Here is a 16,710-nt window from a genome sequence, read left to right as displayed (position 1 = left end):
CTTGTTCTCCAGAGACACTGCCTGACCTGCAGAGTTACTTCACTCTACCTTGGTACATGTGACACTAAACTAAACTAAACTCAACACCAGCATTTTTTGCCCCTCATTCTGGTAAACCTCCTCTGCACCCTCTCTTTTCAAAGCTTCCACGTCCTTCCTATAATGGGGCGAGCAGAACTGTACGCAATACTCCAAGTGTGGTCTGACCAAAGTCCAATAAAACTGCATCAGTTCCCGACTCTTATCCACAATGTCCCAACCCATGAAAGCAAGCACACAATATGTCTTCTTTACCATTGCACCTATTTGTGTTTCTGTAATATGTGAATCGGTGCATGTAAGATGGTGAGCGGTCACGGTGGCGCAGTGGTAGCGTTGCTGCCTTACAGCGAATGCAGCGCCGGAGACCCGGGTTCGATCCCGACTACGGGCGCCGTCTGTACGGAGTTTGTACGTTCTCCCCGTGACCTGCGTGGGTTTTCTCCGCGATCTTCGGTTTCCTCCCACACTCCAAAGACGTGCAGGTTTGTAGGTTAATTTGCTTGGCATAAGTGTAAATTGTCCCTAGTGTGTGTAGGATAGTGTTAATGTGCGGGGATCGCTGGTCGGCGCGGACCCGGTGGGCCGAAAGGGCCTGTTTCTACGCTGTATCTCTAAACTAAACTAAAGTAAAGATGCTGCTGCAGACATTGTGCTGCGTGCCACTTGCCTCTGAGTCGTAGTCAGCGAGGATCCATGGGAAGACCGGATACTGCATCAGGTCATTGTAGGTGCGCCCAGCCAGGGTGTTCAGATGCATCAGGTACTCAAAGTTGCTCATCTCTCCTTTCTGTCACATGGAGGAGAGAAAATGCAATTTTAAGAGCCAACAGTATTAAGTAATCATCTGCACCTCGAACAGAACAGTGAAATTCTGAAATGCTCTTTCAGAAATATATTGTAATTCGAGTCATCGAGTCATACAACAGGCCCTTCGGCCCAACTCGTCATTGCTAACCAAAATGCTCTGTCTAAGCCAGGCCCATTTGCAAGCATTTGGCCCATATCCCTCTAAACTTTTCCTATCCATACTGTCCAAATATCTTCAAAATCCTGTTATCGTGCCTGCTTCAACTACTCCCTCTGACCTCAGTAGCCCAAGCACCAATGTCTCAGCTGAGAGCCCTGTGCAGATCAATGCCTGAGATGCCAACACTGGGTCTCGTAAGTGGGCATGAAGGATTCCTGAAGATGAGCAACGAATTGATCCCAATGCCACTGGCCGATATTCATCCCTCATCAAAACTACATAGAAACATAGAAAATAGGTACAGGAGGAGGCCATTCAGCCCTTCGAGCCAGCACTGCCATTCAATATGATCATGGCTGACCATCCACAATCAGTACCCTATTCCTGATTTTTCCTCATATCCCTTGATTCCGTTAGCCCTTAGATCGAAATCTAATTCTCTCTTGAAAACATCCAGTGAATTGGCCTCCACTGTCTTCTGTGGCAGATTCCACAGATTCACAACTCTGGGTGAAAATAATGTCCAATTATCTGGCCAATTTCACATTGAGATACATATTTCTTTAACCGCCCTCTACCACGAGATTGTAATGAGGGAGGGCAATATTGTACCTGCCACTTCTGGATTACTCCTTTCTCCACCAGTGTTTTTCTGTGGAAGGAAGAAATAAAGAGATATTTAATTGACAGATCTCGGTTAAATAAGATCAAATTAATGCACAGTTAGAGAGACCCAGTCTGTCCTCACAAACAATTGATGTGATTAGTGTAGTATATTGTCACGTGTACCGAGGTACAGTGAAAAGCTTTTGTTGCGTGCTAACCAGTCAGCAGAAAGACAATACATGTTTACAACTAATGTTATCATTACATAACGTTTAGTGCAAGGTAAAGCCAGCAAAGTCCGATTAAGGATAGTCCAAAGGTCATCAAAGAGGTAGATAGTAGTTCAAAGATTGTAATGTAAAGAGGCAGGGCCTATTCTGTGTAACCTGCTGAGGTACAAGTTAAAGCACGCCTTATCTTGTCAGTGTAAGAAAATAACTGCAGATGCTGGTACAAATCGACGGTATTTATTCACAAAATGCTGGAGTAACTCAGCAGGTCAGGCAGCATCTCAGGAGAGAAGGAATGGGTGACGTTTCGGGTCGAGACCCTTCTTCAGATTGATGTATCTTGTCAGGTTCTGCAATTACTGGGAGTGTTTGTTTGACTAGCGACTTTATTTCAGTGCAAGGTTGATGAACAAAGTGCCTCATAACAACCAGTGACAACTAATCGGCTACAGCTACAGTGGGAACGGTGCATAAAAATCAAAGTGCTGGAAGAACCAAAGGGTCAGGCAGCATCAATGAAGTGAATAGACTGACAATGACTTGGGTCAGAACCTTCTTCAGACTGATGGGGTGGGAGGGTGGGGGAGTGGGGGGGGGGGGTGTGGGGGGGTTGGGAAAGAGAGGTGGGGTGGGGCAAAGCCTGGCAAGTGAGATGCAAGGAACTGCAGATGTTGGAATCATGAGCAAAACACAAAGTGCTGATGGAACTCAAGAGGGTCAGGCAGCATCTGTGGAGGGAATGGACAGTTGAAGTTTTGGGTCTGGAGAACCTTCAATCAGTCTGAAGAAGGGTGGTAATCCAGAAAGTCATCTGTTCATTCCCTCCACAAATGCTACTTGACACATTGGATTCCTCTAGCACTTTGCATTTCACTCAAGATTTCAGCATCTCAGTCCATTGTGTCTCCAATATCTCCTACCACCAGTCATGTTACTCTTCCCCCGCCTGTGTATGCTCATCTCTATCCTCAAGGCCCCATTTCCATTTTACCCCCTTCCTTTCCCTCCCTGTTCCCTTCCATCCCATGTCCCTCCCTCTAGCTTTACATCTCGATCCTCTTAACTGACACCCGTTTATTTTATTTTCACCTCTAGCCTTTGTCACTTACTCCACCCCTCTGCTAATCAACCAAGCTACATGTGTATCCACCTCTCACTTGCCAGGCTTTGCCCCACCACCACCTCTCTTTTCCAACTCCCCCCCTCCCCCTCCCACCCCACCAGTCTGTAGAAGGTCCTGACCCACATCATTGCCAGTCCATTCACTTCATTGATGCTGCCTGACCCATTGGGTTCTTACAGCACTTTGTTTTTTTGTTTTCTTGCATCTTTCCAACCTTGCTCCATCCCACTACTCTGATTGTTCACCCCCTCACCCTCTGTCTCCTTCCCTCCATCTCTCTCTCCCTCCATCGCTCTCTCCATCTCTCCATATCCCTCCTTCCGAACTGGCAACTGACCATCTTTCCAACAACTAGAGAGCAGTTCTGAACTACTGTCTACCTCATTGGAGACCATTGGACTATCTTTGATCGGACTTTACTGGCTTCATCTTGCACGAAACGTTATTCACGTTATCAATAGACAATAGACAATCTTGCTATGGAGGGCGTGCAGCGTGGGTTCACTAGGTTAATTCCCGGAATGGCGGGACTGTCGTATGTTGAAAGGCTGGAGCGATTGGGCTTGTATACACTGGAATTTAGAAGGATGAGGGGGGATCTTATTGAAACATATAAGATAATTAGGGGATTGGACACATTAGAGGCAGGAAACATGTTCCCAATGTTGGGGGAGTCCAGAACAAGGGGCCACAATTTAAGAATAAGGGGTAGGCCATTTAGAACGGAGATGAGAAAGAACTTTTTCAGTCAGAGAGTGGTGAAGGTGTGGAATTCTCTGCCTCAGAAGGCAGTGGAGGCCAGTTCGTTGGATGCTTTCAAGAGAGAGCTGGATAGAGCTCTTAAGGATAGCGGAGTGAGGGGGTATGGGGAGAAGGCAGGAACGGGGTACTGATTGAGAGTGATCAGCCATGATCGCATTGAATGGCGGTGCTGGCTCGAAGGGCTGAATGGCCTACTCCTGCACCTATTGTCTATTGTCTATTGTAATAGGTGCAGGAGGAGGCCATTCGGCCCTTCGAGCCAGCACCGCCATTCAATGTGATCATGGCTGATCATTCTCAATCAGTACCCCGTTCCCGCCTTCTCCCCATACCCCCTGACTCCTCTATCCTTAAGAGCTCTGTCCAGCTCTCTCTTGAATGCATTCAGAGAATTGGCCTCCACTGCCTTCTGAGGCAGAGAATTCCACAGATTCACAACTCTCTGACTGAAAAAGTTTTTCCTCGTCTCAGTTCTAAATGGCCTACCCCTTATTCTTAAACTGTGGCCCCTGGTTCTGGACTCCCCCAACATTGGGAACATGTTTCCTGCCTCTAACGTGTCCAACCCCTTAATAATCTTAATAATTATCTGTGAACTACTATCTACCTCTTTGATGATCAGTGGACTATCCTTGATCACACTTTGCTGGCTTTACTTGCACTTTATCATGTATTTGTACATTGGGAACGGCTTGACTTTAATCATGTATTGTCTTTCCGCTGACTGGTTAGCACACAACAAAAGCTTTTCACTGTACCTCGGTACACGTGACAATAAACTACACTCAAACTTCAACTCAACTCATTGCGTTTCAACATTCAGATTATTTTTTGTGCCAAGGCTAAATGGGAAGCAAAATAATTTCCACAGGAGCTGAAGCATTTGGTTTAGTGTTACACAGACATTGAAACATCCCACCAGTCTGCACAGCTAATGAATGTAACCAGACACCTTAGCAACACTTAGTGTGAAGAGGCCTTCTCAAACAAACCCTTCATATCCAAGTCCACACATTCTCCGGAACAAACTCATTCATTATGTAGATTTATTGTTGGGCACTGAAGTGCATCAGATTCCAAGGCGTAATTTATATCTCAATTTACATGTTTTAATGAAAACAACACTACAATGGAACTGAGTGTGTTGAAATGCCGGGGAACTGAAAACCCGTAAACCCAGCTTTATATTGCTGTATTTTATATATCAGTCAGTTGACTTTTCCATGGTTGTAGTTTTCTATCCAAAAAAACAGCCTCTGGAAAGCAATAGTTCTACAAAATAGTTGAACACTTGGAACTAAAGGCTGCTTCCTAGTGGAGCCGAACATGCTAATTGTTAGCTAGGCCCTGATATCCTCGCTGCCTAGCAACCAAGTTAAACAAGGACAAGTAGGAGCCCTGCTGTAAGCAGGAGTTGCCGTGGGTCTTGATCCTTGTGTTGTCTTGTTTAACAGCATTTTCACCTCAGGAGATTTCTCTGGCTTTGATTCCACGCGCCTGGCACCTAAATCTCCCAGGCAGTGGTCGTGCCTTCAGGTCCAGGGCACTGGCCTCTCTCACACTCCCTGCTTTTAAGACGTAATCCATTATTCAAGGGTAGAGTGTGAGAGAGAGATGGAAGAAGTTTGTACAATTGGAGACAGCTCTGGGGAGAAAGGATCAGAATGGTGACAAAGACACAGCCAGTCTGCTAAACCAGTGGGTAAGGACACACACAGTCTCCTGCTCGCCAAACCTGTTCAGCAACGCTTGGTGAAGTGGACGACTGTCTTTCCAAATCTCTTACTTCTCTTCTACCTTACTCTAAAACGCTGTAGTTTGAGCAACCTTTCCTGCATTTTCAGTGTTAACTGTGTGGATATTAATTGTTTAGGAAGGAACTGCAGGTGGTGGTTTACAACGAAGATAGACACAAAATGCTGGAGTAACTCAGCGCTCAGAAGGAATGGGTGACGTTTCGGGTCAAGACCATTCTTCAGACTGAGAGTCAGGGGAGAGAGAGGGAGACTAGAGATATGGAAGGGTAAGGTGTGAAGGGGACGGATGTCGAGAAAAATGTAGAATAGATCATTGTAAAGAGAAATTTAATCAGGAGGACAGTCAAACTAGTCGGAGAACTAGGATGGGGCAGGGATGGAGAGAGAGGGAAAGCAAAGGTTACTTGAAGTTAAAGACGTACAGGTATGTAGGTTAATTGGCTGGGCAAATGTAAAAATTGTCTCTAGTGGGTGTAGGATAGTGTTAGTGTGCGGGGATCGCTGGGCGGCGTGGACCCGGTGGGCCGAAGGACCTGTTTCTGCGCTGTATCTCTAAATCTAAAATCTAAATCTAAAGTCAATATTCATATTAATTGTTGATAGACACAAAAAGCTGGAGTAACTCAGCGGGACAGGCAGCTTCTCTGGAGAGAAGGAATGGGTGACGTTTTGGGTCGAGACCCTTCTTCAGACATTCATATTAATTGTTGTTCTGATGTACCAACTTGATGCCTGATTCCTGGGGTAATGGTCTTGAGTTTGTGTGAATATATGAGGGGTGTTCCAGTATATACTCATTGATCTTCCGTGCTGATCCATCTGGTTTGTATGTATATTATTGTGTGCCTTCTTCAGAGTCAGGGACAGAGTTCAGAGTCTGAAGAAGGGTCTCGATCCGAAACGTCACCCATTCCCCTCAGCTAACAATCATCCATTCTACATTTTCCTTGAACTTCGTCTCCTTTGATGTCCCATTTTCCCTTTCACCTTACCCTTTCACATCTCTGTCTCCCTCTCCCCTGACTCTCAGTCTGATGAAGGGTCTCGACCCGATAAACGTCACCCATTCTTTCTCTCCAGAGATGCTGCCTGTCTCGCTGAGTTACTCCAGCATTTTGTGTCTATCATCTGGTATCTGTAACAGGTTCAGGTTTATGTAACTGTGCAGCCACATCTGCAGTACATAACGACCTACTCAGTGCAGCAACGAGAAACTCCGACCCGGTGTTAGAGACCATAGCAGTCAGTAACAGCAGAGAAATGGCACATTGATCAATGGGCAGGCTCCTTGTTCAACCTTGATAGTTTTTAGTTGAGTTTGGTTTAGAGATACAGCATGGAAACAGGCCCTTTGCTCCACTAAGTCCATGCCAACCATAACTAGTATTGCATTAGTTCACTTTCACATCCACTCCCTAAGCATTCGGGGCAACTTACAGAGTCCAATTAACTTTAAACCCCACACGTCTTTGGGATGTGGGAAGAAACCGGAGCGCCCGGAGAAACCCACGCAGTCACAGGGAGAACATGCAAACTCCACACAGACAGCACCAGAAGTCAGGATTGAACACAGTTCCCAATCGCTGTGAGGCAGCAACTCTACCAGTTGAAGCTCATCTCCCAGGTATAAATTCATCAATAACTTTGAGAAAGCAAGATGAATACATAATAATCAAAAACACAATACATTCATGACCATAACACCAGTTCACCATAATCACAGGCAACTGGCTTGCAAATCATTTTAATTAAATACTATAAAGACTTTGCTATACATTAAAAAAAAACTTTGCTGCAGACAGAAAATTGTAGTAATGAGCTGATGGCCTGATCTCTTTGTATAGAACACATATTCCCACATAGGACTGAAGGGTCTCGACCCAAAACGTCACCCATTCCTTCTCTCCAGAGATGCTACCTGGCCCGCTGAGTTACTCCAGCACTTTGTATCTGTCTTCGTTTTAAACCAGCATCTGCAGTTCCTTCCTGCACATATTCCCACAACTGGGCAAATATCATGTCGATAGCCCCGGTTATAATGCATCACTGGATTGGTTTTGTCATAAAATATGTCATCACATCAAGCTGCTGACTTTCCAGACATTCAGGCCATTAATCCTCCCGCACTAAATCAGACAGCAGCATCAAACTCACACAGATCAAGAAATTCAGGTACGTTAGTGTTACCTAAAGTGCTGTTTTGGCTGCATGTCAGTCAGAGAGTCATAGAGCATGGAAACAGGCCCTTCGGCCCAATCTGTCCATGCCAACCAAATTGCCTATCTAAGCTAGACCCACTTGCCTGCATTTGGCTCATGTCCCTCCAAACGTTTCCTATCCATTTACCTGTCCAAATGTCTTTTAAACCTTGTTATTTTACCTGCCTCAACTACCTCCCCTGGCAGTTTGTTCCACACACTCACCACCTTCAGAGTGAAAAAATTGCTCCTCAGGCTCCTATTAAACCATTCCCCTTTCATCTTAAACCTATGTTTAAGGGCAGCACGGTGGCGCAGCGGTAGAGTTGCTGCCTTACAGCGAATGCAGAGCCAGAGACTCGGGTTCGATCCTGACTACGGGCGGCGTCTGTACGGAGTTTGTACGTTCTCCCCGTGACCTGCGTGGGTTTTCTCCGAGATCTTCAGTTTCCTCCCACACTCCAAAGACGTTCAGGTGTGTAGGTTAATTGGCTGGGCAAATGTAAAAATTGTCCCTAGTGGGGGTAGGATAATGTTGGTATGCGGGGATCGCTGGGCAGCGCGGACCCGGTGGGCCGAAGGGCCTGTATCTCTAAATCTAAATCTAAAAAAAAACCTATGTCTTCTAGCTGTTGATTCCTTAGCCAGGGATGGGGAAACCTGCATATTCCCCTCATGACTTTATACACCTCCATGAGATCACCCCTCAGGCTCCTGCGCTCCAAGGAATAAAGTCCCAGCCCGCCCAACCTCTCCCCATAGCTCAGGTCCTCAAGTCCAGGCAACATCCTCGTAAATCTTCTCTGCACTCTTTCCTGTTTAATGGCATCTTTCCTTCAGCAAGGTGATAATACTCCAAGTGTGGCCTCACCAATGTCTGACACACCAGTGGATGAATAGATGACAAATATAATCCAATACATCTGGGGATGGGAGAGGACATTGATTAAATAACACTCATCTTGTGATTTATCAAGGGGTGTAAAGTTGCCATTGCCTCCTTGTGTCCTGATTGTGCATGTAGACACAATAAGATCATTGTGATGCCATTTGGAACAATGATTGTTCCATTATTTGAGATGACTGGAAATCTTTGAGATATCAAATCCTTTTATTTATTTTCTTTACTCTTCCCTCCTGGGATAAATAATGCTCTATCTAACTATCGTATTGTATCGTATCGTATCCATTTGATGGACGAGTTTGTACTGAGTTTGTACGTTCTCCCCGCGACCTGCGTGGGTTTTCTCTGGGTGCTCCGGTTTCCACCCACACTCTAAAGACGTACAGGTTTGTAGGTTAATTGGCTTGGTATAAGTGTAAATTGTCCCCAGTGTGTGTAGGATAGTGATGATGTGCTGGGATCGCTGGTCGGCAGGTGCTCGATGGGTCAAAGGGATTGTTTCCATGCTGTATCTCCAAGCGAGACTAAAACGAAACAGTGGCCCTCCCACTGTCACCTGCCCTTTCGATGTGTCCGTTCCTGCATTGGTTACCTCACGCACGGTTCGGTCAGCATATCATTAATGATATGTGTGGCATCACGTGGTAAAAGTGTAGGAATCCATTACCGGAGAACTGTCTTAAGGAAGGAAGCATTTGCACTGAGGATAGACAATAAAAGCTGGAGTAACTCAGCGGGACAGGCAGCATCTCTGGAGAGAAGGACTGGGTGACGTTTTGAGTCGAGACCCCTCGTCAGACACAGCAGAACCATTTGCACTGACCCTGCTTCTCACTGACACAACAGGGACTGGACTACCTCTCTGTTACTCGTTCGTCTTTTGTGGTCCCTTGTGATTGAAGATGATTTACCTCCACTCCAGCTCTGTGGGTTCCGAGGTGGCTGATAGTTTTTATTTTACTTTAGTTTATTGTCACATGTACCAAGGAATTGTGAAAAGCTTTTTTTGTTGCATGCTCCCACTCAGCGGAAAGACTGCACGTGACTACAGTCAAGCTGCTGACAGTGGACAGATACAGGATACAGGGAATAAATAATGTGTAGAAAGGAACTGCAGATGCTGGTTTACAACCTGCCTTATCTATCATACATTCATAAGAGACAGCAGCAGAATTAGACCATTCAGCACATAAAGTCTACTCTGCCATTCAATCATGGCTGATTTATCTCTCCCTCCTAACCCCATTCTCCTGCCTTCTCCCCATAACCCCTGACACCCGTACTAATCAAGAATCTATCTAATCTATCTATCAGTCTGAAGAAGGGTCTCGACCCGAAACGTCACCCAATCCTTCTCTCCCGAGATGCTGCCCGACCTGCTGAGTTACTCCAGCACTTTGTGAATAAATACCTTCGATTTGTACCAGCATCTGCAGTTATATTTCTTATAAGAATCTATCTATCTCTGCCTTAAATGGATAGGACAGGTTTGGAGGGATATGGTATGGACCAAATGCAGGCAGGTGGGACTAGTGTCGATGGGACATGTTAAAGATATCCATTGACTTGGCCTCCACAGCATATCTTCTGCACTCCAGCAGTGAATAGACTTCACGAGTAATTAGTGGTGAAAGGCACTGTCTAAATGCAAGTTATTTTGATTCCAATCTAGGACACACGTAAACAACAAGGGAATATCTTGTGCCTTCGGTTCCATGATACCTGAAGCAGGTGATCTCCTCTGACCCGGGAACCCCCGCTCACGAGGCACAACTAGCCGTGTTCCACGCACGCACGCACGCACACGCTCTGCTCTGTATTTGCACATTAAAAACTGTAAGTGTGCCTTTGGACAATCGTTACGGATGGATTAGGAGGTCTATTACACTGTATATTCTTTTGTCTCTCCCTTCCAAGATGGATAATTGAAATTAGCTGGATGGATTAGTTATTATATCAGATTGCCCTGCACATGGCTGAACATGATTAATGAGTAGGCAGTGTCCCTAGGGGCTTGTAGTGAAGCCTTGGTAATGGAAAGGTATGTATGTGAGAAATCCACAGTCTCATTCATCACCACCCAACCTGGCTTAGCACAATTATGTGTTGTACACAAGCCAGTCACAGGGCAGTCAGCTGTAACCTGCCCCACTTCCCAATGCTTCCCACTTACATTCAGCACCATTCGTTTCGGCTAAATCGCACAGTTAGGGTTGCCAACTGTCCCGTGTTAGCCGGGACTTCCCGTATTTTGGGCTAAATTGGTTTGTCCCGTACGGGACCGCCCTTGTCCCGTGTTAGTACGGTTCCCAACTTCCTCGCTCCCAAATAAGGGACAAAGGGTGACGTCACTGCCCCGCGCCCCACGTGACCTCACCCAGCCAGCGGCCACGTGCTCCCGGCCCGGGCGGCCGCCATTGGTGGAGCGGGAGCACGTGGCCGCTGGCTGGGTGAGGTCACGTGGGGCGCGGGGCGGTGACGTCACCTTGCCCCGTATTTGGGAGTGAGGAAGTTGGCAACCCTATGCACAGTACACGTGTTGGTCTGGGCACCCATGCAGAAGGAGTTCTCCTCTATGTGGAAACAAGGAACTGCAGGTGCTAGTTCACAAAAAAAAAGGACACAAAGTGCCGGGGTATGTTTCGATAGGAGTTTAAATAGGCATAGAGTCACACAGCGTGGAAACAGGCCCCTCGGACCAACTTGCCCATACTGACCAACATGCCCCATCTACACCAGTCCCATCTGCCCACGTTTGGCCCATACCCCTCTAAACTTGTCCTATCCACGTAGCTGCCTGAACGGTTCTTAAACGTTAGGATAGTACGCCCCGCGGTTCCATACATCCACCAAACGTTGTGTGAAAACGTGACCCCTATTAATCCTTCTCCCCACCTTAAATATTTGTACAGTGAAAAGAATACTTCTTTCAGCAAATCACAGAGTGCTGGAGTAACTCAGTGGGTCAGGCAGCATCTCTAGCAACTCTTTGCAGATATGAACTACCCTCTGAGTAAAAAAAATGTTCCTGAGGTCCCTTTCAAATCTCCCCCCTCTCACTTGAAGAAGATGCCCTCTAGTTTTGGAGCCCTCTACCATGGGCAGATTGCTCCATCCTGCCTTCACTCAGTCACTCAGAGTGTGGCGTTGCGTAGTAATGCAATACCAGACCCCTGCTGAAATTTGTAGTCTGTGGTTACAACTAGAATTGAATTGGGAACGAGAACCTGTGGGCACAAAGAACTGCAGATGCTGCTGTGCAAAAAAAGGCACAAAGTGCTGGAGTAACTCAGCGGGTCAGGCAGCATCTCTGGAGAACATGGATAGGTGGCGTTTCACAGAGTGCTGGAGTAACTCAGCGGGTCAGGCAGCATCTCTGGAGAGAAGGAACGGGTGATGTTTTGGGTGAAGACCCTGCTTCAGACTGTCCCACTCCAGCATATTGTGTCTGTCTTTGGTGTAAACTAGCATCTGCAGTTCCTTCCTACATGAAGATGTCAGGTAGGGAGAGACGAGGAGTGAAATGTGGAGCCAGAGAGAGGGATGTGGGTGGAAGGGAATGGGGGGGTGGGGGGGGGCTGGGGGGGGAATGGGAGAGGGGGGAGAACGGGGGAGGGAATAGTGGGAGAAATAGATGCCCACCGGGGGGAGGGGTACTGTTAGGATTAGTTGGGAAGCGTACAGGAATGAGGGTTCCGAAGCTTCACGCGGGCAGGAGGTTGTAGCCTAAAGTCTAAGGCTCAGGACAACACCATGGGGCCACTCAGTGTGGCTGCTCGTAACTGTGGGAGTTGAAGGCATTGTTTGATTCAAAAAATGACACAAAATGCTGGAGTTGCCCATCGGATCAGGCGGCAACTCTGGAGAACATTCAGAGACGCCTCCTGGCCCGACGAGCTCCTCCAGCACCTTTGCGTCTTTTTTCTCTTTGATAACCAGCGTCTGCAGTTCCTCATTTCTCCGTTGTTTGACTGTTTTGTTGCCGGTTGTTGTCCAAAAATTAGGAAGATGCCGAAAAAGAAAGGGCCGCAGGGGAAGAAGGTCACCCTGAAGATGGCCAAGAAGTCCATGAAGATCACGGTGGATGGGAAGAGGCGCTTGGACCTCAGCAACATGGGCATCGCTGCCTTTCCCAGGTGCATCTTGAAGCTGTCCGACATTGAGGAGATAGATCTCAGCAGAAACATGATCAAAAAAATTCCAGATTACATCAACAAATTTCCAAAGCTACGATACCTAGATTTCCACACGAATAAGATAGAGAGGATCCCGGAGAACATTGGCCAGCTGGAATTACTGTACTACCTAGACCTGTCCAATAACAAGCTGACCTCCGATGGCTTGCCCTTGGAACTCACTCAGCTGAAAAATCTCCGCGTGCTCAACCTCGGGCTGAACTCTGTGGAGATGATTCCAACCACCATCGGCACGTTGAAGGAACTCAAGGAGATCGGATTGTTTGACAACCGGATCACGTACATGCCAGAAAAAATCACCAAGCTGCCGAAACTGAAGAAGTTAAACGTGATGCGGAATCCCTTCACCACGCCCCAGGTGCCCGAGGAGCCGATCGACACGATCGATCGCATCGAGGATATTTACCTGGCCAAGAAGAGCTTACTGTGTCGCCCATGCCTCAAGAAGCTCCAGCGAGAGAGGGACAAGTGGAGCAAGGTGAAGCAGATCACCGAGATGGACGAGGAGCCAGACTTCACCGGGCTCCTTGCTCCCAACTCCGTCGCCAAACTGGACGAGGTGTCTTGGAGAGTCGTGGAGTGAGAGTCTGAGCTGAATTAATCCCAATCACTAGGTTTAAAATAACCCAGCAACAAATAAAATGAATTGCCTCCATTACCTTTAGATAAGTTCGGAAATTCATGTCATAGGAGCAGTACTAGGCCATTCAGCCCGTCCAGTCTGCTCTGCCATTCTATCATGGCTGATCTACCTTTCCCTCTCAACCCCATCCCCCTGCCTTTTCACTGTCACCTTTGACACCCATTCCAATCAAAAACCTGTCAATCTCTGTTTTAAAAATGCCCATTGACTTGGCCTCCACAGCCGTCTTTGGCAATGAATTCCACAGATTCACCTCCCTTTGACTAAAGAAATTACTCCTCATCTCCTTTCTAAAGGTGCATCCTTTTATTCTGAGGCTGTGCCCTCTGGTCCTGCACTCTCCCACTGGTGGAAACATCCTCTGCACATCCACTCTATCCAGGAGCTCGTTCCTTCTTTTGTGCTTTGTACGTTCCCCAAAGCAAAACAACTTCTCGTTCTTTGACCCTTAGAAACGAACAGCACAGAGCACAGAGCGGGACCCTTTGGCCCAACTTGCCCACGCTGACCAAGGTGTCCCATCTAAGGTGGTCCCACTTGCCTGTGCCTGGCCCATGTACCTGCCCACCGTTAAACCATGAAGGAGCTTGCTGCATTGAAAATGCTGCCAGCAAACCAAGCTCGCTGGTCCCTGCAAGACCTGACCCCACAAAGGGCAGCTTACTTTGGCTGCTACCTTACTTGATTCATGAGATTTGGCACTGACGATACTCTTACTGCTGGAGGCAACCACACCAAGAGGATAAACGTTAACGTGATTTCGACAATGGTCTTCAAGGAGAAGACAGGGAGAAAACTTGGGTTTGTATCCTGCTGCTAGATGTTTTCACAGTTGCTTGTCTGAGGCATCTTGATGTGAAATCCAGGAAGTTTGTGGACAGATGCCCAGTGCTGTGAATTTCCATGCAAACCTCTTACATGCAGCTAGCAGAAGCAGTGGAACCTCCTGCAATGTGGGCTACTTCAGCATAGTGACGTGCCTCGCCCGAGGTAGTTCCACCTCCCCCACGTGTCTAGATGTGGCCTGCATCTTATCAGGGCACAAATTCTATTTCCACACTCACCAACTTTGTGGATGAAACAACCCACTCGTTCTACTCTACCTTCCTCAAGAGCAGCCACCAAGAATTGAAGGTATCACAAAAATGCTGGAGTAACTCAGCGGGTCAGGCAGCATCTAGGAGAGAGGGAATGGGTGACGTTTCGGGTCGAGACCCTTCTTCAGACTGATCTGAAGAAGGGTCTCGACCCGAAACGTCACCCGTTCCTTCTCTCCTCAGGTGCTGCCTGACCCGCTGAGTTACTCCAGCATTTTGTGATACCTTCGATTTGTACCAGCATCTGCAGTTATATTCCTACACAACTAGCCACCTAGAATTGGTCTTCTCTGACACAGGGCAACGTGTGAGGGGATGAGTTTCCATATCATTTCATGCACGTTACATCATTCACGATGAACACCTACATCTTTAACAGAATAGACTCTGACCATAAACATGTTTCTCAGAATTGATGAGGCTGCATAACCTTTAGGAAAAGCCCCATTCTAAAAGGATTTAGGATTGTAGTAATTAATTAACTCGGCATTTCCTGTCTTCTGACACTGACTATTATAGTAAGTAGGCTGATTAAGAATGTTAGTTGTGTGTACATTTGGCTGCAAAATTCTAATGTTTCTCCCAAATCAGACTTTGTACAGGTAGTGTTCCTCACTAAATGTTGTTAGGAATGGTCACTACCAACTCCCATTTTTATTGTAATATGATTTTTTCCAAGATTGTGTGGCTTTTTTTCCAAGATAATGGCAAATATGAGGAATGTTTCAGTGAAGCAGGTGTTTTAACATCGTCCCAAATAAAACACAGCGAGGTTGAAATTGCTCTTGCAGGTTTGGAAGAGAATTTTGTCCCAATCCAGTGCTCATATTCCAACTGTTTAAGCTTGGCTAAATCCCATTCAATCAATAGCTGACATCATCAATCTGATTGCAACAAATGCAATTGGCTGAAAAGATGAGCAGTCACTAAAATGTAAAGTTTAAATGATTGTCATTCGGCTGGCTGCAGAAAAAGCCATCTCCAATGTAAAGGTTGAACCCAAGAAAAACAGGCCACACACTTGTCATTTTAATTTTGAGTTCAGAGAGCAAGCAGCCAGTGAAATATGCCAGGGAACTCAAAAAACATCTAGATATCAAAGTTAATTAAATCGTTAAGGAATGAGACTATTATGATTTTAAATATTCATTTATTTGAAGAATAAACTGTACAAATGGATGTGAATACTTGCTTTCGTTTTATTTCTAAAAGTGTTTAGGGTTAAATGTAGAACATAGAACAGTCTGAAGAGTCTTGATCTGAAACATCACCTATTCCTTTTCTCTAGAGATGCTGCCTGACCTGCTGAATTCCTCCAGTTTTTTTGTGTCTACCTTCAGTGTAAACCAGCATCTGCAGTTTCCTATGTAGGTAGGAACTGCAGGTGCTCGTTTAAACCAAAGTTAGACACACAAAATGCTGGAGGCATTCAGCGGGACAGGCAGCATCTCTGGAGAGAAGGAATGGGCGACGCTTCGGGTCGAAACCCTTCTTCAAACTGGGGGTGAGGGGAAAGGTAAACGAGAGATATAGGATAGATATAGAGATCTCTCGTTTCCCTTTCCCCTGACCCCCAGACTGAAGAAGCGTCTCGACCCAAACCGTCACCCATTCCTTCTCCCCAGCATTTTGTGTCTTATCTGCAGTTCATTCCTACACAAACAACTGTGCTGTACAGGAATAGATCCTTTGGCCCATAATATCCATGCTGTTAAACTAATCTCGTCTGCCTGCACATGATCCATATACCATTCCCTCCACACCCATGTGCCGATCAAAAATTCTCTTTTTGCCCTTAAAGAGATTGCCTCTGCCTCCACCACCAAATACGGCAATACATTCTGGGCACTCACCGCCCCCTGTGTAAATAAAGTTGCCCCCGTACATTTCTTGTAAGCTTTCCCCCTCTGACGTAAAACTATGCCCGCTAATCTTTGCAAAAGGTTCTGACTGTCTTCCCCTATCTACCCTTCTCATAACTTCACACACTTCCATCACGTCTCCCTTCAACCTTCAGTGCTGCAAAGAAAACATTCCAAGTCTGTCCAATCTCACCTAGTAGTTAATACCCTCGAATACAGGTATCATTTTGGAAAACCTCCGCTGCACCCTCTCCAACCTCCACACCTTTCCTGTTATGCATTATATTCCAAATGCAGCCCACTCAAAGTTTTGCAAAGCTTCA

The 16,710-nt window shown here is 46.5% G+C and overlaps 2 protein-coding genes across 3 annotated transcripts in view; one reads left to right on the top strand and one right to left on the bottom strand.

Moving 5' to 3' along the window:
* wdfy4 (WDFY family member 4) overlaps positions 1-16,710 on the bottom strand; it is a 157,249-nt gene that overhangs the window by 36,778 nt on the left and 103,761 nt on the right. Inside the window, 2 exon segments of the mRNA XM_078428358.1 lie at positions 710-829; positions 1,622-1,661. Coding sequence (XP_078284484.1) covers positions 710-829; positions 1,622-1,661 — 160 coding nt within the window.
* Positions 5,230-13,457, top strand: lrrc18a (leucine rich repeat containing 18a). Of its 2 annotated transcripts, XM_078428331.1 has the most exons (3): positions 5,230-5,432; positions 10,262-10,425; positions 12,594-13,457. In XM_078428331.1, the coding sequence occupies exon 3, from the start codon at positions 12,598-12,600 to the stop codon at positions 13,366-13,368; it is 771 nt and encodes a 256-aa protein (XP_078284457.1). In that variant the 5' UTR covers positions 5,230-5,432; positions 10,262-10,425; positions 12,594-12,597; the 3' UTR covers positions 13,369-13,457. The 2 variants fall into 2 exon arrangements, with proteins under 2 accessions (XP_078284457.1, XP_078284458.1); XM_078428332.1 differs by lacking the exon at positions 10,262-10,425.

Source organism: Rhinoraja longicauda, chromosome 35 (genome assembly GCF_053455715.1).
Source record: "Rhinoraja longicauda isolate Sanriku21f chromosome 35, sRhiLon1.1, whole genome shotgun sequence".
In the NCBI taxonomy this organism is placed as follows: Eukaryota; Metazoa; Chordata; class Chondrichthyes; order Rajiformes; family Arhynchobatidae; genus Rhinoraja; species Rhinoraja longicauda.
This window is presented reverse-complemented; position numbering and strand designations above follow the sequence as displayed.

Excerpts from the sequence above, each read along its gene's own strand:
- lrrc18a (XM_078428332.1), top strand. The coding sequence starts at position 12,598 with ATGCCGAAAAAGAAAGGGCCGCAGGGGAAGAAGGTCACCCTGAAGATG.